The sequence below is a fragment of the Leptonychotes weddellii genome, chromosome 13, assembly GCF_054177405.1.
Source record: "Leptonychotes weddellii isolate Sample4059 chromosome 13, ASM5417740v2, whole genome shotgun sequence".
Lineage (NCBI taxonomy): Eukaryota > Metazoa > Chordata > Mammalia > Carnivora > Phocidae > Leptonychotes > Leptonychotes weddellii.
This window is the reverse complement of record NC_138381.1, coordinates 47969917-47994322: the sequence shown is the minus strand read 5'-3', so window position 1 is coordinate 47994322 and position 24406 is coordinate 47969917. Positions and strand designations below refer to the sequence as shown.

Sequence of the window (24406 nt, the reverse complement as noted above, 5' to 3'; positions counted from 1 at the left end):
TGGAAGGATTTATAAGAACCCAAGGAGAACAGCTAGCTGTGGGAATGAGCTGGGTGGAAGACAGACACGTTTGAAGGAGACTGTTCCCTGTGTACCTTTATGCTTTCTGGTTCTTGGACCATATAAATGTATTGCCTATTCAGATTTTTTTAAAGTATATGAAATAGGGGAAAAGAGAAAAGTTCTCTTTTAAGAAAGGAAGGAATTGAGTTAATTTTATACTTTTTAAAAAAAGAGCCAGATTTAATTGGATTTCCAGTCCAAAGTCTAGATCAATTTTGTCAATGAAAATCTGGATTGTAGTCTGTGGGGAGATTCATGCAAACTCACTGTGAGCAATGTGTTGGTGTTAGTGAGTAGCAGTTCATTCATTTACTCGACACCCATGTTTTTGGATCTATCTGTGAATACTAGGCTAGACTGTCAAGTGGCGGGACACTTAAAATACTTGTTTGGAATTCTTCACGTTGCCCCTAAAGTTATTGCCAAATAGACACTTAAAGAAATTTGTCATTAGGCATGATAATAGTTCAAAACCTCAGAATAAAATAGTATAAGAAATGTATTTCAGGAAGAGTCTGGAGATTTGGAAAAGTCTTATTCTGTTTTTGCAAATTATGAGAATTTATAAATTCCATAATAAAATCATACATTGAATTTATTTACAAGATTAGAGTTATTCACGATGTTATTTAAAGTTAGCTTTAATTATCTTTGGAAAGCAACCTACATTTAAAATAGTTTAAAATTAAAATTATTTATAATTTATAATTATCCAACATAAGGGTTTGGGGTTTTATTTTAGATTTTAGATTTTTCTTATTTATTTAAGTCCAAAGTCTAATCTAATGGGGTAGATCTCTCTCAACCAACTGGTTTTTAAAGTGGGTAATAGCTATTTATTAAAAATACAAAGTTGGATTCTAAGTAATCACAGTTTGTGGTGAGATTCAGCATGTTAAAGATCATTTTGGCATGCATTATTTGTTGATAGAAAAAAATCGGAATGAACCTTTTTGCTTGGCCATGCTGTACGCTGCCAAAGAGCTTTCACTATAACCCCTTGTTACCAAGTCAGCCCAAGATTCAGACATTTATTTGGGGGAATGAAGTCTGTGTTTTACATACATAAAGGAAGAATATTATCCTACAAATACTTACAGTATAATGAAAGCTCGTTAACTAATAAGTAGTTCATAAACTCTATGTGAAAGTGGTAAGGAAAATGGTGTACATCTGAATAGTCACAAGAATTTCAGAAGCCTTGGGGCACCTGGGTGTCGCAGTCAGTTAAGACTCCAACTCTTGAATTTGGCTCAGGTCATGATCTCAGGAGCCCATGTAGTCATAGGGCTCCCCACTCAGCAGAGTCTGCGTTCCCCCCACCCCCGCTCCTCCTCTACTCATGCACTCTCTCTCTCTAAAATAAATAAATCTTAGGAAAAAAAAAGAATTTCAGAAGCCTTTTGACAAATAATCCCAAAGTGTAGGTTACTCTCCAAAATTAGCCTCTGACTAGCCTGTTTGGAATTTCACTTTCCAGAAATAACAAGCTCTGAAGAATATACAGAGCAGGCCAAAAATCTCATAGTGGAAGATAGGCAGTCTCACAGTGATCCCAAACCTGAATGACTAGGTGAAGTTCTCAAAGAAGAGAAGAGAATTGCTTCTTAACTCAATCCTTGCGTGCTGCTTTACAACAGGCTTTTCTTAAACTGCCATCCGGAGTTCCAGAGGAAAGAGTCGAAGGTCCTCAAAGTGTTGTGTATCGTGTGCATGTACATTTTAAACCGACTTCTTATGCCAGGTGGTCACATTAGAAAAGTCTTGGGTATTTAGCTGGGGGAAGGCATTAAGGTGCTCAGTGGGGTAGTACTGAAAAGCAAGGAAGGTGAAGCAACCCGTGGCAGCTACAAGATACTGTTTTAACTCAAAGTTTATGGAGATATGAACAACATATTTGGTCAGAAGCCAAACTGAGTGTCACTAAATTGGTTGCTCAGGTACGACTTGCCATAGCCTTCGGTGTCACATTTCTCTCCTTATGCTAAAAAGAACTACCGAAAACACCCCAGCTCATGCACAAACTTGAGCAAGAGGGAGCTTTTGAGTCAAGTGTGAAATTACTGAGACCAATTTCTTCTGAGGAACATGCTGCTTAACTTGTTCTACCCTGTCATTCATCAATACAAGGAATGTTTGAAATTAGGAGCACCTAGCAGATTTCTTTTTCTAGGCCGTCTGTGGTCAAATAGCCCTGTCTGCCTGGAGCTCTGGTGAGACAGCCGGCCGAGGACACTCTGGGGCTGGCAGGGAATGGCTCGCCCTTCTGCTGTGGGTGGGGTAGAAGGTTGTGCCTCCCCACCTGCCACGCAGCTGTGATCCCCCAGCCAGTTCAACCCTCTCATTTCACATCAGAGGGAACCGAGACACAAAGAGCCTCAGTTTACTTTCTTGGCATGTGCTTATTTTAAATTAGCCATATCATGAAGTATGTGTTTGTCAGAACTCTGTTCCTTCAGCCAAACATTATGAAGCCACAATTAATCTATTGTTACACAATAATTCTGTTCAAGCCAACTTAACAAACACTGAGTGCCTAATACTTGCCCATGACTCATCCTTCCTTGAGAGTGGGAATAGAAGTAAAAATGGATCAGACACAAGCCCCGTCACCAAGGCAATGACAGCTTAATAGAAGAGACACATATCCAACCATAATCTGGTGAATGTTCTGTCTTGCAGCTTGAACCAAGTAACACTGGTGTAGAGAGGCAGGAACAATTAATATCGTGTGGGATTTCAGGGAGGAGTTTATTGAAGAAATGGCATTTGATCTGAACCTCAAAGGATGAGCTGGGATTTTGCTAGGTGTAGAAAGAGAATGACACATTTTTAAAAGTATAGAAAATGAATATGTTTTAGGGACAAAGGGTGTGTGTGTGTAAGCTGGGGAGAGGAAAGAACTGACTGAAGATTAGTTCCTTTCTTTCTCTCCCTTTCCACCACTTTCCCTGCTCCCACACCTCGTTATAACCGTTTCCAGAAGTCTGAAGAAATAAAATGCAGCTAAACAGAGTATATTTGGAAAATGGAAGCATCATATGTTGTCACGAGCTGGATGCTTGGTTTCAAATCCCAGCTCTGCTCTCTAGCTGTGTGAACTGGGGCAAGTTATTTAACTTCTCCATGCCTTGGTTTCTTTATCTGAAAAATGATGTTAAAAATAGGCTATCTCAGGCAGTTGTTAAGAATTGAATTTTCTTCTTCTTTTTTTTTTTTAAGATTTTATATATTTATTTGAGAGAGAGAGAGAGTGAGAGAGAGAGCACAAGCAGAGGGAGGGACAGAGGAATAGGGAGAAGCAGACTCCTGCAGGGGAGCCTGATGTGGGACTTGATACCAGGGCCCTAGCATCCTGACCTGAGCCAAAGGCAGCCACTTAACCGACTGAGCTACGCCGGTGCCCCAGAATTGAATTTTCTGATCTATGTGTAAAGCACTTAGAACCTTGTTTGGCTCATAGTAAATGCTCTGTCTCAGTTGTGGTTATTAGTGTTATTTACGTTATCTGTGCACATGAAGTGGGGTGTCTGAAGGGAAAATAAGTGAAATCTAGCTCTTCTTTTGGACAGAAATGGCTTCAGCAGAAAAGCCTGGTTGGGCACCATAGTCATTGGCTATTGAGGGCGTGAGGACGTGGTGAAGAATCAAGGAGCCACTTCCAGACTCAGAAGATGGTGTCTCAGGAAGGGCCCCTCCATGTGGGCCTACCCTCTGAGGGCTGAGAGGCTTAACCAGGAATAGGACAGTCAGAAAAAGGGAATCTCTCAACTCTTATTTGTCAGACTTTTTCTTTCATGATTGATATTTAAGTTCTCCCAAGCCGAGAGCCCTGCTTGCTTTTAACAGAACAAAACACTTAAATATAAGAGCTTTCAATACAATGATATTGTTTTTAACAACATGCAAGAATGTTAGTAGGAAGAATGTTTTGCTTTCATCCTACAGACAGCCAACAATAAAACCCCCAACACAAAGCCTTCCTTTCTGTCTTGTCAACAATGGACAAGTTTTTCTTTAGGTCTTTGATTGAAGTATAATATACACACACAAAAAGTATGTATTACATATAAATGTAGAGCTTTGATGAGTTTTTGTAGACTGCACACACCCATGTCACCAGCACCCAAACAAGAAACCAAACAATATCAGCACCCAAGATGCATCCTTCATGTCTGCTGTCTACACCCCAGGGAAATCACTCTCTTGACTTCTAACAGCAGTAATTTGGTCTTATATGGTTTTGTACTTTATATAAAAGCAATCAATATACTATGTACTCTTTTTTTAAAGATTTTTTTACTTATTTATTTGAGAAAGAGAGAGAGAAGCAGACTCCCTGCTGAGCAGAGAGCCTGACGCAGGTCTCAATCTCAGGACCCCGAAATCATGACCTGAGCCAAAGGTAGATGCTTAACTGACTGAGCCACCCAGGTTCCCCTATGCTATGTACTCTTTTGTGTCTGGCTCTTTTCATTCAACATTGTGTATATGAGACTCCACCACACTGTTGTGAATGGTCAACTTCTTCAATGTAATTTTTATGAGAGAGGAGAGGAAAGCACGCTCATCGAGAAGTTTAATTGTATTTATAGTGCATTTTATTTAATCTGCTGTAGATTTGTATTCATTCAACAGATGCTGCTGCAACCTCAGTGCTGTGTTTATGGGTGTTCCTTCATGAACAAGAATCACGTGTGTGTGTGCTTTTAATCATAAAGCTATTTACATTTCAACTTACTTTGCCTTGTTTCTGTTGTCTCACAGGTATAAAAACCAGGTGCCAATCAATGTCCACGCAAACCCTGGAAAATATATTATTGAGAGTCGCTATGGAATGCACACTCTGGAGATCAATGCGTAAGAGGATGTCAGGGTCCATGTGTGTCACTTGACAGTTGCCTGGGGAGGTGTTCTCAGCAGTTCACAACCGCTGTCCCCCTTTCTTCCAAATGCTCCATGGTCACAAAGTGATCTTACGTTTGAATTTAGTGATGATGAGAAAAAAATTAATTTGTACCTTTTAGCTTATCCTTTTATATACTTGAGAGTTTTTCTTAGACATTAGTGAGAAAATAAGTTACATAAATAGGCATTTATATTTAGTTATCCTTCCCCATTCTAAATCGATATCATCAGCAGCGTTATCCTTTTTTGCCTTGAATCAGCAAAGGCCATGGAGATTGTGGTGGGTGGCAGTGAAAGTAAGCTGCACCAGGATAAATTCTCTCCTTCAGCTCCCCAGGAAGTGTAGGAAACTATGCACCCACCCTCTCAGCCTGCAGATGGAGGCAGGACTGGACAGGGAGATGTTTTTAAAGCAAAATCCAAAGCAAAATTTGAAAGCCAAACCCACATCAAAATTTCTAAGTCCTCCAACATTTAATCTATCTCCTAATACGGTTTTGAATGCAATTCTGGTTATGTGGATGAAGAAGTCCCACCATTTTTAGTTCACATGAAACCATGACATGCTGAGATGTCAAAGTAAAATTTACATCATTCTGATCAGAGCAGGTGACACACATGATACTGGGTTTCAAGCAGGACCCTAGGGCCCTGGGACATTGTCCAAGCACTGACCTTGACCTAAAGTCACTTCAGTTCTGCCAGTTGGTGGTTCTACTGAGGCTGCAGTGAGCTATGTGGTTGCTTTATAATTAAATAGTTATGAGAAAGGCAACCATATTGACCTTCCTGGAGTTCCGTTGATGTTCATAAAATTTCAACGAGAAATAGTTTTTACAAATGACACTAAATCCAGAAGGTCAATGAAGAACACAGACACTGGTTGTGATAAGACACAAAAACAACCTGCTTTGAAATCTTAGCTTGTTCATCTCTGTGAGATCATTCTTTCTCTTACTCCATTATTAAACCTATCCCGATTTCTGTATTATAACTTGTAGGAACTTCTAAATGGCGCTGCTGTGCTGTGCTGTGGGCTGAAACTCCAAGTGTGACCTGAACCTTAGTTGAGTTGAGAGATAAACACCATATTTGCACTTTGAAGCTAGAACACCGAACCACACATTAGACAGACCCGGATCCGGTTTGTAGCTCAGGGAGCCTGCGGGAGTCCTGCAGGAGAGGCTGTGTCTTTCCCTCTCTGTCGCCCTGTTGCCCCCAGACTGAAACTCTCCCCGAGGGAGGCCAGCAGGAAAGTTGTACCCATGGGGTGCTCTGGGAAGTTACCTGCATGGCCAGACATTTTCTGCTCCTGATACCACTTTAGACCAGTTAATCATAATACTGTTCGTGCTGTAATTTATATGCTTAACAGTTTGTTGACATGGCGTTTTTTTTGGACATTTTAAATGAACCTGGGCTAGGGTTACAGTGCTGTAGGTGTCCTCCTCCCGTACTGTGCTGCTGGCTTGAAACTGTAGTAGGTATCCTGCATTATATAAAATCCCACAGGGAGCTGGATCCAAGTCAGCTTCATCAAAAGTCCCCCGAGCCACGTGCTGGCCAGTGATTTGCAGTGTGCCATGTTAGCAAAGAGATCCTTGATAGAAGAACAGCTTGTAGCGATGGTCACTCATCTCCATCTGTCCTTTCAGATGTGATTTTGAAGACACTGCTCAGTACCGGGCCTCTGCGATGAACGTTAAAGGAGAGCTTTCAGCATATGCTTCGGTCGTGGTAAAGAGTAGGTTTGCTGCACTTGTTTTATTCAAAGTGTATTTTTAAAAATTTATTCTCATTGATAAAAAATAAATCAGGCAGCAGTTCACATGCATTTCTGCTTTCTTTTCTAGGATATAAGGGAGAGTTTGATGAGACTCGCTTCCATGCTGGGGTTTCCACCCTGCCCCTCAGCTGTAAGTTTAAAAATATATTTGCTAAGTGTCATCTCTATTTAAAATACATCAGAATAAGCCATTCTATAATGCTGAAATAAAAGAGAGGATTATTATAATATATGGTAGTATGTATATAATAGCTATCTATGCTGGGTTTTATTTTTTAGATTCTTTGGTTACTATTCTCCTTCTGAATATAACTGCTTCGCTCTGGTTTTATAAAAGCCCAGATATGATGGGCTAAAAATGGAAAGGGTTTTTAAGTCTTTCTATATTAAACTGAAAAAGATCATTACACAAACCTGGGCAGAGAGATTTAACCATGCTCAACACCCGCCCCCCACACAAGTTTGTCCTGTATCAGAGCATCCAGGTCAGCATCACCTCCTGGAGAAATTCATGTCTGACTCCCACTGTCACCCCCAAGTCGAGCCAGTCAGGGTTAGGCGTCCCCAGTGAGACCGCGGCACCTCCACCACAGCATCCATCACGCTGGACGCTGTTAACTGTTATGTGTCTTTTTCTCCCACCGAGCTCCAAGCCACTTGAAGGCAAAGCTGGACCTTTTATCTCTAAACCCCAATGCCTGACACAGAGTAGGTGTTTGATAATGAATGAATAAATAAATACACTAATTTATGAAGTGCAATTTAAAATGAAATCTAAGGGCTCTTGGGTGACTCAGTCGGTTAAGCATCCGACTCTTGATTTCGGTTCAGGTCGTAGTCTCAGGGTTGTGACATCAAGCCCCATGTTGGACTCCACACTGGGCATGGAGCCTGCTTAAGATTCTCTCTCTCCCTCTTCCCCTCCTCATCTCCCTCTCTGAAAATAAATAAATAAATAAATAAATAAAATGTTGTCTAAATGTTCTTTAATAACAAATGATTAAAAATATTCTGATCTGTGGTAATTTGTGAACTTCAATAATTTCACCTATATCAGAACATCTTTTCATAGGAAGCAATAAAAGTAAAACCCTTATGGTTGTTCAGATAATTTGATGCTTACAGTGATCAGACTGAAAAAGGTAGTCAAGCCTGAACTTATTTTCTAAACATTAAAAATAAGTGATAGTTTTGAAAATGCTTGAGGAAGATACTTTCTCATGGGTCAGTTTTTCACCTAACTGGTTAGTTTGATGTCCGTAGATGACCTGTTCCATCAATTTTGTGGGATGGCTCCTAATTTTAATATTCCAAGTTTGAATCTTTAGTATCAATCTCATGGGCGGGTGGGAAGGAATGATCCGTATGAGTGAGGGAGGAACACACCCCAAATCATGTTTTTCTCCCATCATTTGATTTATACTGAGATAGAATAGTTGAAAATTCTGAAACTGACTTATCTCCCATTGTCCCTAAGACAGGTTTGTTAATCATTTATTTCACAATCATCTGAATGTATCCTGCTCATTCCCACTGCCGTATCAGCATCCATATTTCTCCCATTTCTCCATTCTCCATCAAACCAGGGTCTAAAAACCCAGCTCACCCTTACTTCTCTAACTTCTTGATCTTTCAGATCCTCCTCTGACTGGTCCCTGAATTGAGTACAGTTGTTCCTAACATAGAAAACAGAGGGCTTTTTTCATTTATTCAACTAATATTTTTTGAACATCTACTATGTGCTAGGTACTGGTTTAGGTGCTTGGAATATGCTGATAAATATCATAGATAAAGCTTCCTGCTCGTGGTTCTGTTCTGATAGTTAATATATATTGATCAGTTGTACCAGACAGCATACTAAGACATTTCGTTATATGCAATGATCATTCAATGCTCTCCCAAAGCTTATAAAATAGGTGTCTTTTATCTGTACTATGCAGATGAGTAAATAGTTTTAGAGAGGTTAAATCATGAGACAAAACCACACATAATGGTAGAGTAGGGACTTATAAGTTGGTCTTTCTAACTCTAAACCATATTCTATTTTTTTTTTTTTTGGTGGGGTGGGGGAGCAGAGGAAGAGGGAGAGAGAGAATCATTTTTTTTTTTTTAAGATTTTATTTATTTATTTGAGAGAGAGAGCACATGAGGGGGGGAGGGTCAGAGGGAGAAGCAGACTCCCTGCCGAGCAGGGAGCCCGATGCGGGACTCGATCCAGGGACTCCAGGATCATGACCTGAGCCAAAGGCAGTCGCTTAACCAACTGAGCCACTCAGGTGCCTGAGAGAGAGAATCTGAAGCAGGCTCCACACCCAGCACGAGCCGAGGCAGGGCTTGATCTCATGACCCTAAGACCGTGACCTGAGCCAAAATCAAGAGTCAGATGTTTAGCTGACTGAGCCACCCAGGTGTCCCTCTAAACCACATTCTAAGACAAGAGTTGGCATTTTCTGCCAAGGACTCCTGTAATTATAATTTGTAAACTAACTGTAATTTGTAAATTGTAAATACATTAGGATTGTAAATACTTTAGACTTTGTGGGTCCTATGGTCTTTGTCACAACTACTCAATGCCACCATTGTAACACAAAAGTCACCATAGACAGTAGGTAAATAAATGAGCATGGCTGTGTTCCAATAAAACCTTATTTATGAACATTGAAATTTGAATTTCCTATGACTTTGCCTGTGTCACAAAACAGTCTTCTTGTTTTGATTCTATCTCAACCATTAAAAAATTGAAAAATTATTTCTAATGGTACAAAGCAGGAGGCCGTCCAGATCCGGCTGACAGATTTGCCAAACCCCGACCTAACCCTTACTATTTTGTAACTCTTATCTCTACTCCCTAAGGCAGCTTTGGAGCCAGCCGGGCTTCCCAAACAGCAAGGTCTGATTGAATTGTTTCCCTTTCGATCTTAGTGGGACATCATCCTATAAAAGTGGGGCAGGTGGAACCTGTGCTTCAAAGAGGAGTTGTTTCACTCCTGGTTAGCGGTTGCCAGAGCGGTTGCCTGGTTAACTGGTTGCCTGCCAGTGTCAATCCTGGCTCCACAGGGTCATTGTGGGCAGTTAATTCGGCCTCCCTATGCTTCTGTTTCCTCATCTATAAAACAGAGAGATGATAATGGAACTTACCCGAGAGAGCTATTATGAGGTTTGAGTTAATAGATATTTAACACTGGGAACAATACTTGGCACAAGTTGAACTCAGTAAATTTTAGCTTGCATTTTCAAATTAATTCTAAGAGGTGTTAGGAGGAGAAATAAAATATGAGAGACAGGGCCTAAATTTTAGAGTCGGGCAGCTATGGGTTTGAATTTCAATTTCACACATAATACCTTTGAAACCTGGACATTAGCTGTGTATTATTTTTGTGAACTTCTCCATTCTCATCTGAAAGAGAAGGAAAAATATATCTGTGCTGTGGGGGTTTTGTAAGGATTAGAGACATGTCAAATTCAAGTACGTGGCATGGTAACCCATTAATGGATTCATTATTTTCCCAAGCTCTTTCCCTTGAGAAAAGAGTAAATAAAACCTAGGAGGGTTTATGATGCAGGTATTTACTCAATCTATAAGTAAGATATTTCTAAGAAAAATATTTTTTAAAGTCACAATATTATAAACTCAGTTTGAAATTTCTTATAATATTTTTTTCTCACTCAGATCATTAAAGACACTGAAGCAATAAATTTCTCCAATAAGTTGGAAAACTCTATTTTTATGAGTAATTGATCTGGCTCTTTGTCTGGAGAGTACAGCAGTTGAGTTTTAAATGAACTAGGAATCTAAAAAGTGCATATATTGTGCTAAATATTTAAGTCTAAGCTAAATGTGGTATTCATTTACGTGCTGTGTGAGGTATTAAGCCTGCCCCTTAAAATTCTATTCATTGCAATAATAAAAATAAATATTGAGCTTATCTGACCAATGAAGCAAGAATTTCCATTTCACATCATAATATATGGGAATGTGCTTTGTACTTCTTTATAAGACTTAATTTTTGCCCAGAGAGTTCATTTGATCAGTGTTTGTTGTGACTGCTTATTAAAATGCTAGTGTCTCTTTGATAAGAAAAAAACAAATTGCTGATGTTTGTTTTTGTTGTACCCAGTTGGCGTGACCCCTTATGGTTATGCATCCAAGTTTGAGATCCACTTTGATGACAAATTTGATGTGTCTTTTGGAAGAGAGGGCGAGACAATGAGTCTAGGCTGCCGTGTAGTTATCACTCCTGAAATTAAGCATTTCCAGCCAGAGATCCAGTGGTACCGAAATGGTGAGCCTTTATGATGAATTCTCACTTCGGTTCTTATTTACAGAAGGTGGCAGACGGGGCTTGGCACCAGAGCACGAGCTTCCATAAGACTGCAGACCTGTTTATCAGAACTGGCAGAATCTGGACATTAGAAGGCATAACCTACTGGATGTTGAAAGAGTTTTTATACATATATCAAAGTAGCAGAACTTTCGTAATATATTTGTGGAGGTTATAATTTCTTATCACCAAGTAATCTGTGGAAAGGATTACAAAAATGTATTTTTACAAATTACTTATCTATTCATTTTATAAGTTAATTTTATTTAGTAAAATTAAGGGAAGTCCACTGAAGTCCAGTGGGACTATGGAGCATGGCCACTGACCCCTCGACATGGTGGGCAGAAAGCAGCATGCTCACCAAGCAGTTGGCCTGAACTTCAGTTGTGCACACAGGTACCTGGGGCAGTCTGGAGCATCTGGGTCCAGACCGAAGCCGGTAATGGCAAAAGCACTGTGGATGGTGAACATGGCTCTAGGGAAGGGAAGGGGCTCCAAGTGGGGGGCAGCATGGGAACCTACAGTCGGAACAGAGTCGGAGCTTGCCAGCCCACCCCTCCTTCCCCAGAGCTCATTTCTATGGCATCTGCACAAATACTAACTTACTGACCTGAGCATCCAGACAGAAACTACCAGCAACCAGGCAGTAAACTTTGTCAGCAAAATATTACAAAATAAAATCACGTGTATAGACATTGCAGTAAAGCATATGAAGCAGTTGTTGGAATTCTTCAAAGAGTTGAGAATCCCTGGTATTGAAAACTGCTATAACACTGCACAGCAAATATTCAGAGGTTTAGAAATGTAAATTAAGCTTAAAGATTGTCGCATTCAATGAAAAAGAACACTATTTTCGTATGAAACTGTGGATGAAGCAATTATTAATAAGGAAGATAATCTTAAAATTAATTTTTCCTTGTAATTGAAGATACAGTGATAGAATGCATAAACAGACATTTGGATTATATACAAATCATTTTCAGCTTCTTGTATAACCTCCACAAGTTACAGAACATGATAGAGAAAATATCAAAATATTATTATGTAAAATTACATTTAAAATTAAATTCAGACTTATGTGAAACTGATCTATATGAAATCAAATTTTTTTAGAAATTTTGTTCCTTAAGAATCATTAGCTCTAGAGTACTAAAATTTATATTTTGAAATAATTTATCAGAAAGTTAACCCAATGTTAACTTTATAAGAATTTATCTATATACTGCTATATAGTATAAACTATATGATATTTTTAGTATGTAATTTCTTAACAGCTGCAGTAATAGTTGCATCAGCAGAAAGATCCTTCTCAAAATTTAAAGATTATCAACTCATTTCTGATCTTGCATTTGTAAAGAGTGACTGATGTTACTTTTTTTTAAAGATTTATTTATTTATTTGGTGGGGGGGTGGGGGGATGAGGGAGTGGGGGGAAGGGGCAGAAGGGGAGGGAAAGGGACAAGTAGACTCCGCCTGAGCACAGACCCAATTGTGGGGCTCAGTTTCATGACTCTGAGATCATGACCTGAGCAGAAATCAAGAGTTGGCCACTCAACCGACAGAGACATCCAGGTGCCCCTCAATTATATTGACTTAAAAAGAAGTTGCCAAAAGTATAAATCTGATGACCTAATAACTGAATTTGCAGAAAAGCAAGCCTGAAATATCTTATTAATCAAGATATTACATTAATAAAAAATTATTTTTGATATAAAATTATGGCATGAAAGTATTATTTTGCAATTTGTGTTACCCCAATTATATATAGTAAAATAATTTTAGAGGAAAAAGCCTTATATTTTAGTACCTGTAACTGTATTTTTTCTTTGCTTTTTGAACAGGGGCTTTGCAATTTCATTTTGCACTGGACCCTGCAGATTATGTATTTGGCCCTGGTCCCTTCACTTCTGATACAGTATTTTTTATCAATATAAGCATGGCAGAATGGCTCAAAGCCCTAGAGACTTCTACTAACAGTCAAATAGCTTTCAATATAGAAGAAGAGGCAGAGAGAGAGAGAGAGGGAGGGAGGGATGGAAAAAGAAGGGAGTAATGGGGGGGAAACTGAGTTAATTTTCTTATGTTTTAAAATAATTTCCAGGAGCACCTGTTTCTTCATCCAAATGGGTTCAAACACTTTGGAGCGGAGATCGAGCAACACTGACATTTTCTCATCTCAACAAAGAAGATGAAGGCCTTTACACAATCCGTGTACGAATGGGAGAATATTATGAACAATATAGTGCTTATGTCTTTGTTCGAGGTAAGACCCAGCAAAAAGCAGAACACCCAAGAATGTTTAAAACACTGAGGCCAAATCAATCTATCCAAACGTGTTTTTTGTAATGATGAAAGGTCCATTTGAAAATTCTTCCAAAATACATGGCATAGAGTTATTAACTTCCAGTAAAATTAGACCCAGTTTAAAAAGGTTAACCCTGAGGCACCAACCCAAAGGTAACTAGCTTCTGGACTGTGTTACTATTACTAATGTCAGGACTTTCTTTATCTTCAGTAAGTCACCAGTGCAGCTCTCTATAGGTGTTCGAGTAGAGATGCTACATCCCAACAATATAAAAAGCCATTTCAGTCTATGGAAGCTGCAATAGAAGAGTGATGTGCTACGGGGGATTTACTCTTTAATATCTATTTCATGGAGCAAATTCATTATTTCACTCCAGACACCTTCTTTATAGTTTCAGCTTTACTGAACTAGGAAACAAGGTGCTACAACTTAATCCTTAAGGCAAACTGTATGATTTTAGGAGTCTTTCTTTCTTTGTCTGTGTCTTGAATGGATTGGCTGTCTGCAAGTGGGGATGTTATTTCTACACGGGATCCCAGTGCATTTGGAAGACCATTGACACAGGCTTCAGGGTCAGTGTTCTGTGTTCTTTTCTGTGATGTTAGTCAGGTGTGGCCACAAGAGGAGACACAGGAGAGGCTCAGGAAAATAAAGTTTATTACACTCACAGGTTTTAGCACACCACATAGGGCCACCTGGGGAAACATGAGCATAGGTTGGGTTGGTCAGGAGGCAGAAGGACCAAGAGGGAGGGGAGAGCTTAGGCCATGGCTTTTATTGGAGTTTCTGTGGGAAAGGCAAGGCAGGGCAGGATTAACAGTTTAGGACTGGCTAGTTTCAATCATTTTGGTACACTCTAAACTACAGGCGTGGTCCCTAGTGGCCTGCTACCTGGCCCTGGGATGATTAAGGCAAGGGAATATGGCCTCCTGGGGTGCACAAGCCAGATAGAGGAGGCATGGCTCTGGATTGGTCAGTTTGCATATCAAAGGCATGCTCCTGGCTGAGCCCTTGCTCTCTCTGAGAATTGGCTAGCCCTGGGAGGGGCAGTGTCTCCCCAGTCAGAAAGGTTTTTAAGGTGTCAAAACATCATAGTATATAGACAACTAAAATATAAACAATATAGGAGACTTACTAATTTTTTTAAATGTCTCATGCACTAAATAGAATCATAAACTCATAGGAAATTTTGATCAAAATGGAACTTTAGAGGTCAGGTGTCCTTAACTGGGATCCACAGACTCCCAAAGGGTCTATGATTAGAATTATATTTCAATATATTTAGTTTCTTTGGCAATCTCATGTATTTTATTTTATGCATTTGAAAGCATTATTCTGAGAAGGGGCCTCTAGACTTTCTTTGTCAGTCCTGCCAAAGGAGTCTATGGTACGAAAAGGTTAGGATTCCCATTCTAGTCCAATCCTTTAATTTTAAGATGCAGAAGCTGAGGTTCAGAAAAATAAAGTGATTTACCAAAGCCTCACAGTTAGTTAAAAGCAGAAGTGGACCTAGGATACAGATCTTCTGATGCCTAACCCAGGATTTTAATTAGGGTACAAGCTAAGCTGATGAAACAAAAAAGCTTATTTCTCTCCCATGTCTATCAATTCAGAAATAGGGGTGTGGTTCAGAGTCCCAGGTTCCATCTACATTGTTATTCCATTGTCCCAATGGTGCCATGCCATGTTCCCATCCCAGCCTATGGGAAGAGGAGAGAAAGGACGTGCAGGGGGAGATGCAGAGTTGCACACATCACTTCTTCATGGTGAACACTTAGCCACACACACACATCTCACAGTGAGGGAAGCTAGGGCATCATGTGGCCAGTCGGGTGGCCATGTTGCCTGCTGAAGCTGGGGCTTCTAGTACTAAAAGGAAACAAACAAAAAAAAAATGGATCCTGGGAATGGTTAACAGCCTACATACACCCGCAGTGAAAAATAATGATTGTGGAATTCTGTCCTGGAACAACAACTGATAAAAATACATGAATATCTACATCATCTGAAAATGTGTCAGACTTTCTCCTACACAAAAGCCTGGTGGGAAAAGTTAGCTATCGCTGAGGGAAGAGAGATGCTAGCCTCTGGATAAATCACTGTGAAGACGGACACACTGAAACTCCTCAGCAAGTAAGTTTGTGTAGACAAACCACCTGGATAAACCTGGCTAGATAAGGACTGAAAAAGCAAAGTCTTTGCCTCTGCTCTCAGTTGTCTTACCTAAACCAGACAGTGTCTCTGGAGACTCAAGAAAAAAACCTTAGTTACTGAGACCTTGGCAATTCTTTTGTGGACTTTGTCTGGGAACTCTGACATAGTCTAGGGTTTTCTCAGTAACATTTCTCAGTGCCTGTATCCAGAATTGTGGCTCTCTGCCAGATTTAGGCCAGGCTTCACATTACTGACTATAGAAAGGAAGAAGGCATTGAAATTTGAAATTTATACTTAAGGTAGTTTTCAAATCCACAAAAGAAGGAAATGGAAAGATTCTAAAATTTATCAGATGTTGGTGTGAGAGAATTGAGAAGATAAATGGGAAAGACAAAATTGGGAAGATAAATTTCAGTAATTGCTTTGTGAACTTAAGAACTTTTAGAAAATTTTTCACTTATAAGTTTATTTTAAATGATGTATTTTAGATTCTTTTTTTTTAAAAAGCCTTTGTTGAGGTGTACTTGATAAACTGCAAGATCCACCTATGTTGAGTGGACAGTGCTTTCAGAATATTTACAGAGTGTGCAGCCATCACCTACCATCCAGGTTAAGAACATTTCCATCACCCCAAAGGGATTTCTTTGCCCATTCCCCACTGTCATCCCCAGACCAGCCCATAGGCAACCACTAACCTACATTCTCTCTGTTGGCCTTATCTGGACATTTCTGCATATAGCATTTGGACTTTTACATCTATCTTCTTTCATTAAAACATATGTTTTGAGGCTCATTTATGTTTTAACACATATTAGCAGTTTGTTCCTTTTTATTGCTAAGTAGTATGGCGATGTATGGAAATACCTCATTTTGTCCATCCATTCTCCAGTTGGGACAGTTGGATTGTTTCCACTCTTTGGCTATGATGAATACTGCTGCCATGAACATTTGTGTCCATATTCATGGGTATGTTTTTATTTCTCTTGGATAGAGACCTACAAGTGGAATTGCTGGGTCATATGTTAAATTTATGTTTAACTTTTTAAGAAATTGCCAACATGTTGGTTTTTTGGTAAAGATTTTATTTTTAAGTAATCTCTACACCCAACATGGGGCTCGAACTTACAATCCCCAGATCAAGAGTCACATGCTCCAACACCTCAGCCAGCCAGGCACCCCAAGAAATTACCAGCATGTTTTAAATGACACTTCATGTGTTTTATAAAACTCTATATATTGAACTGCATAGGCCATTTCAGTGCATTTTTAGAGTGCTGATATTTTTGCTGCTTAGAAAATAGCTTCTGAACCAGAACGATCAGTGTATAAAGCACCATATGTCTGCAGAAACACATTCCAGAGCTGCACATATTTGGCCAGGATTTAATTACATAGGTAGTGTGTGTTCTTTGTGAAAAAAATAGATCATATAAATAAGCAAAAAACAAAAAAGGAAAGAAAGAAGAAGAAAGGCTATTCCAATGTTATTATTTTATTACATAGTCTTCTAGAATTCTATATTTTATATATTCTTCCCTCCCCTATCCTCTCTACCGCATAGAGGGAAAGAGATGATAAAGTGGCAAAGGACGGGATAGAAATGTCTTGAAAAAACAATTACAAATGACAAATAAATATATGAAAAAATTCCACTAGTAATCAAAGAAACGAAAATTGAAATGATGTAACATTTTAATCTATCATATTGCAAAGATTTAAAGGATTTTTAAAATCCACTGGGATAGAGGGATGGAAGGAATAGCACACCTGTACACTGCTGATGAGTGTTAATTGTTTCAACATTTCTCAGGATGTTTTGCTACTAGGTATCAATAGTGCACATTTCCAACAATTCTAGTTCTAGGAACTTAAGTGGGCAAAGGTGAGAAAAATGTTTGTATTGGGAAAAACTAGAAGAAATCTAGATATCCATCCATGGGAATTATAAAATAAAGTATAATAAATGCCCCATGTAAACAACAGAATAACACACAGCAATGAAAACAAATGATGTGTATCTGTATTTATTGATATGGAAACATATTAACATGAAACTGCATAGTCTAGTCCCATTTTCATTTCAAAAACCATCATTTTTGAGTTCGTAAATACAGAAAAAAATCTAGAAACATCTAGGCCAATATGTTAGTAGTAGTTATCTCTGAATTATGGAATTAAAGGGGATTTTAACGTATATTTTTTGATTATCGTATATTTTACAAGCAAGCACTGCTTTTATACTAAAGATAATAGTTACTTACATTTTGACAAAAAGTTATAATTAGCTTGTGTCAGAAGTCAAGATATAAAGAGTAGCAGGCTAATCTTTCCCCTAATTAATCAAACGTACAAAAACTTTGGCATTTTGGAGGGTTGGGAGAAAGGAGGGCACAGGCTAGGAAGAGGGTTGCCATGGACCGAGTGGGTGCTATGGTCAAGCAGCCTGGAGCAGCTGCTGAGAGCCGCGAGCACAGATGTGTCTCAACATAACACAGTATTTGGATTTGGCTTCCAGCAGCTCCTACACAGCACCTGTTTTTAGAAAGACTGTTAAGCCCACCCGAAGAATGGCACGGTGCAGGCTATGTTATAAATATGCTGAAGAATGGCTCTCTGGATGCCTACTGTCTGCCAGGGGCTCTGTTATATACAGTGGATATTCAGCAAGCTAAACCGGGGATTCCTGGTTGTTACATCATGGGCCGTTAGCAAAAGGACATGGGTGAAGGTTGCCACCTGTCCCCTCCCAACTGAGCGGCTTTCCAGCATCCCTCTTCTGCCACTTAGGCCTGTTAACCTCAGCATCTCAACCCCTTTCTAGCTCTGCTCTAACTTCACCGTCGGCAGGCTCGCCCCCCAGTCCAGTGCTCTCAAAGCCTGAAAGCAAAGAAGTTTCTCCCCACCAAAATGCTTACTTTTAGGGGCCATGATTTAGTTATGTTCTGGTACAGCACCTATGCCAGAGAAGTTGCCTAGAACACTTTCCTGCAGGTTTTTGGGGCAAAAACCAGAATGTTCAAAACCAAAGTGACTTGAGCTCCTCACGGGCAATGCAAACCTATCAAATTCAGAAGTGCACAAATATTTCTGCCTTATTATCAAATGGTTTAGTAATTCGTAAGAGTTACAGAAGTATAGCTCGTTGTAAAAGAAAAGTGTTTATTCAGTCAACAGAAATGTTTTCCTTGAGTTGAGTGGCTCCGACACGTCTCAGCCTCCTGTCCGGTTAACTCCAGTTATGAAGAGGTGGACCAGAGGTCAGGAGGAATTGGCACTGTGGACCCCACCTCCAGGAACCCTGCCTCCCACTTAAAAGGCTATTGACTGATTATTTTCCTTCTCCTTGCTCTCCTCCTGAAAACATCCCTGGTTCACTAATTTAGCTGTCCCTGAAGACACTGCTGAGGAGACGCACTGTCAGAGGATCTCATTTCATAAACAATAACCGCCCTCTCCTTCTTGTATAATCCTGGACTTCTACTAAACTTGGATAAACTATGCTCAGATGTGAATATTGCATCAGAGTTCCTTTCGCAAGTGTCCTCAGTCTGGGAACAAACATTTGATTAAAGTGAATGTTTTCCTTTCTCTTCCAAAGTGGGAGTGCCCAGCAGAGGGATGGGCAAAGCTTCGTGGTTTGTATTCTCTTGTGATGCATCCACAAGGTGACAGAGGGGGCTGTGTGTTCCCCTTCTGAGTAATTCATATTTCTGAGTAACACTGCACACTAGATATCTTAAGAACAGACTTTCTGGCTCAGCTTCCCTTAGGCTTTTCTGATAGCGATTCCTGACATCTCCATATTTATTTTCCTTTATTTTTTATTTTTTTAGAAGATTTTGTTTATATTTGACAGAGAGAGAGAGAGAGAGAGAGCACAAGCAGGGGGAGCAGCAGAGGGAGAGGGAGAAGCAGGCTCCCCACTGAGCAGGGAGCCCGACGTGGGACTCGATCCCAGGACCCTTGGGATGGTGACCTGGGCCAAAGGCAGACGCTTAACCGACTGAGCCACGCAGGCGCCCCATGTTTATTTTCCTTTAGGACATTTTGGGCAGGCGAAGTCCATGAGGCAAAGGTCATGAGTCCTTTTTATAGCCCTTTCTAACATAATGTTCTTTGTACTGATGATGAAAAGCACAGATTTTCATGTTGGTCAGCAAATTCTAAGATCGGAACTCGCTCTGTTTGGGCCAAAGATGCAGCCACTATGCGTGTGGTAAGAAATGTGTGCACTAAGTCCGAGACTGCCAGACTCTGATGGCTCTTGTCTGAGAGGCTTAAAGGGATCCTTCTTTATCTCCACAGACGCTGATGCAGAGATTGAAGGAGCTCCAGCCTCTGCCTTGGATGTGGTGTGCTTGGATGCCAACAAAGATTATATCATCATCTCTTGGAAACAGCCAGCTGTGGATGGAGGGAGTCCTATTCTCGGATATTTTATTGATAAGTTAGTACTTAGTTTAGTTTCAGTTCAAGTGATTTGGCCATAGAGAGGCATGCCTGATTTCTCCCACCATTTCTACGTGAAATATTTCTTTTCTGGTCTCCTCTCCCTCTTTCTCTTTCTCTCTCTCTATGTCTGTCTGTCTGTCTCTTTCTCTCTCTCTCTCACACACCCCTATCTATTGACCTAAATTCCAAAGATAATTTTTGAACTTGACTACCAATGGAAGTCACTAATTTGGCAAGAATGCTATGAATTTGTAGACCTTATAGAGGGTCCAATATATTTAATGTCCACATCCCTAGTAAGTCAGTAATTTTAAAATATTAAATACTTAAAGAATAATACTTTAGGAATACTAACAAAATCTTATTTATTTCACAGGATGTGGTTTCAAGTTAAACAAAGAAATAACAAATATCAATAGTATTAAATTATGTTCTTTCTACAAGTTTTTGCAATCTACATTCTCCAAAACTTAGAACCTCTGATATTTATAGTAACTGGGTCTTACACATTAATTATCCAGTGAGTTTGGACAATACAGACAACAAATTTAGATTATCAACCTAAATACATTATTATCTGACTTAGTTTCTATTCAAATAGTTGCTCCAATTCTCTTTCCATTTTTTAGTAATAGAATCTAATTGTGGAAACCACTAAGGACATATAATCTGTGCCACTGTGGTACAACAGGTTTGTACCAAGGTGTCTTAAACCAAATATTTATGGTAATAAGTAAATATATGCCCATTGGGCTCAATACCATCCAGAGAAATATTTATAATAAGTCATATACTATTTAACCATATACTAAATACTTCCACATTACTTTGTCATTTAGTAATGATGAACTGTGAAGTTTTTGGTAGATTCTTTTTCATCCTTACAGACTGCTTTATTGTCTTTGGCAGATTTCCAAGGGATTTGCAAACTTAATCAGTGTTAAGACCAGGGACAATCAGAAGTACATTTTGCTTAGTCATAATAAAAATAACCATATTGCGGCTGATATTTATTAAACATTGCCTATGTGCATGGCACTGTTCTAAATACATCACATATATTAACCATTAACCATAACCGCCATTTGAAAGTTAGATACTTATTACAAGTAGGAAACAGTTGCTGGCCCAAAGCCACATGCTAGTGAGAAAACACTAAGTTGCCTAAATCGCACAGGTAGTAAGTAGCAGAACTAGAATTCAAATATCAGCCTGGCCATATATTTGTGTTCTTTCTGCTCCAACATGCTGTAGACATCTCCAGAGCAGCTGCTTTCCGCCTTTCTTTCTGCCCACATGAGGGTTGGGAAGCACACTGTTGTATCACTGGGTCCCCGTGACAGCATCTGCATAGGGAGAGAGGAAGAATTTCTGGAGACAGGGGCAGTTTGAAGAAATGTCCTAGGCCTCTCGGCTCCCTCCCAAACCCTACCCATAGCAGCTCCAGAATTTCTACAAAGACGAGATTTAAGGGTGGCAGGCAGGGATTGAAGCCATATTTCATAGCACTTTACATAAGGTTGAGGAAATGCTATTATCTATATCAAAGAATGGAAGGGTGAGGCTGAGGAAGCAGAGAAACCTCTTGCCCTGACTACGTTTGCACTGCCATTGGAACCCCCTCCCCCATGCACATTATTTGGGAATTAGACATTTTAGACATGGAGCCATATTGGCAAAGTGACATAAACTAAAAGTTCGGTGCTCTGCTCATGAAAACTGATGAGTTACTTAATCCTAATGCTGTGTAATTTAATCACATGCTGAGAGCTATTAACCCCTGTTGATCAGGCCAGTAGCATAATATGAACTGCCATCTTTGTCTCCCAGGATGTGACCACTCCATCCCAGACACCGACTGCTGTAAAAGCACCTCGTTAGAAATCAGAGGTTCAAGCACGTAATCTCTCCCTGCCAGGCCTGAGAGTTTCCCTGCATCTCACCAATCTCATCTGTTTAGAAACACATATGTTACAATACTCTCCTCACCCTTCTACCCACACAGAATGTAATGATCATCAAGCGGGCTCTTTCCAGGGGTGACTCGCTGGCTCAATCCTAGAGCGTGCAGCTCTCGATCTCAGGGTTGTGAGTTTGAGCCCCACATTGGGTGTAGAGATTACTTAAGAAAAAAAAGCACACTCTTTCCAAACTACAGTATAAATAGGTATATTTAAGGTATTAACTTTCTCAAACAGTAGTTTTATTTTTAAAAGAAAATGCATAAAGAAGACAAAGAAGTCACTAGTGGTAGAATTGAAGATGTCAGCCAGGAAGATGTTTGGGGGATCTCCCCCTCAGTCTCTCCAGTGTATAGATTGTACATACCTACCTATTGCTGTGTCTGTTTTTCCCCCAAAGTTCTTCTGCTTAGCACACAAAGCCCCTCAGCTGCTTGCTTTTAGGGAGTTTAAAGGAAGTATGCATGTTTAGGAAGGATCTGAGGCATTTTTATTATTAAAGAATACACACTGCAATTGAGTGGAACTAAGTGCGTGCAGTTAAGTAACTATTGAACCACACTTGAGCTGGGTAGGTTATAGGGAGATCTGAAGCAATTGGGTGGGTTTGCAGCTTTGGAGCTATTAATTTAGTCATACTTGTTTTAATATTCTTTCTGATCATTCTCTTTCCCTCAGGTGTGAGGTGGGCACAGATAGCTGGTCTCAATGCAATGATACACCTGTGAAGTTTGCTCGTTTTCCAGTTACTGGATTGATAGAAGGTCGTTCTTACATATTCCGAGTTCGAGCTGTGAATAAAAATGGAATAGGTCTACCATCTAGAGTTTCTGAGCCTGTGGCTGCTCTGGATCCAGCTGAGAAAGCTAGACTTAAAAGTAAGCATCTTTCAATTTTCAGGATCTTGAACCTTTTTTTTTTTTTTTAGTAACTACACTAGATCTCATTGCAAGGTTATTCCTCCCCCTTCCACTAGAGGGAGAAGAGAATAGGAAATCCTTTATCAGAAAATCCTAGGAAAAAAAAACAAAACCAAAACCAATTTGTTTTTAGACTTATGTCTTCACTAAGGGCTTTATTTTTTGTCTTATTTTTATTTGATTCAGAAAACTTTACCTTGTTAAACTGAGTTCTGGGCATTCTATTTGAAATGAAATGTGATAAAAGCCTGGGAAGCATTTTTATTCATTTTATTAGCACATTCCAAATATACTTTTCTTTTAATTCTTAAAATTATAAGGTAAATTTCTTAACCTAGAATTTGCCCCTTAGAGCATTAATACTCAACACAGTGAGTTTCTTTATATCAAAGAAAAAATACATTTACAACCTTATGTCTCTATACTTGAGTTACCATATTAGACAATCAAAAATAATCTTTTCATGGATTTAAACTCCAAGTCTCAATGTCAAAACCATGGTACATGAATTATGCCCTGCATTTGTTTCGTGGGAACCCATATGCATCCTCAGTAATAGGGATCATAAAATGACATTAAAAGATTGTTGGAAATTAACACTTCAGACTATACCAGATTTTTCAAACTTGACCCTATTAAGACATTTTAGGCCAGATAATTATTTCTCATAGGGGGCTGTCCTGTGCATTGTAGGATGCTAAGCAGCATTCCTGGCCTGTACCCACTAGATTCCAGTAATGCCCCTCCTCCCGTTGTGACAATCAAAATTGTTTCCGACATTACCAAATGTCCCTGAGGGGCAAAATCATCCTAGTTGAGGACTACTGGTCTATGTCGTATTTGCAGTGTTATTCTTTACTTAGGTACATGTATGGCATCATAAAAAGCTAAGTAAAATACCTTTTCTCTGGAGACTTTTTCTAATCAAGCTCCTTGATTGCCCTCTGATTATTTTTCGCCTACTATCTGACTTCCCTACCTCTTTCCTAATTCCAGTTCATATTTTCATTTATTCCTCTTTTATAAATTCCAGTGAAAGTAAGATTTGAGTTGAAAATAGGTTATCTTTCATATCCTCTTTCTGGTTTTGTACAAGCTATGGTGAAAATCTGTTGATAAAGCAGGAGTTGAACCATTCTCTCTTTCTGTTACTTGTGGGAACACAGAAATGAATTTCCTCTTCAATGAATGAATGAATGAAATGAATTTAAATGGATTTTCCTCTTTTCCTGCCCATGTCACCCATTTTCCTTACTCCAGATCTAAACTGGTTTCCTTTGTAGATAACACTTTTCAAAATACAATGGAAAGAAATTGCTTTCATTGAACTGTACTGTAGGATTAGCCTCCCCCCCTCCTCTTTTGGCTTCATTAATGCAGATAAATAACTACTGGACTTGTAATTGTTCCAGAAACATTTCCACCAAATACATGCTATCTCTTAAGAAGAGATGAGAGAACTTACATGTTTCCAGAAATCTGTATTGAACAGTAAATGAACATAGGTTATTTACCTTGCTTGTGAAAGTATAATT

General features: G+C 39.3%; 1 protein-coding gene across 1 annotated transcript in view; it reads left to right on the top strand.

Moving 5' to 3' along the window:
• Positions 1–24406, top strand: part of MYOM1 (myomesin 1) — a 149087-nt gene that overhangs the window by 49154 nt on the left and 75527 nt on the right. The window contains exons 8-14 of the mRNA XM_081802546.1: positions 4831–4923; positions 6627–6715; positions 6825–6887; positions 10876–11040; positions 13181–13342; positions 19844–19985; positions 22630–22829. Coding sequence (XP_081658672.1) covers positions 4831–4923; positions 6627–6715; positions 6825–6887; positions 10876–11040; positions 13181–13342; positions 19844–19985; positions 22630–22829 — 914 coding nt within the window. The remainder of the gene's footprint in view (positions 1–4830; positions 4924–6626; positions 6716–6824; positions 6888–10875; positions 11041–13180; positions 13343–19843; positions 19986–22629; positions 22830–24406) is intronic.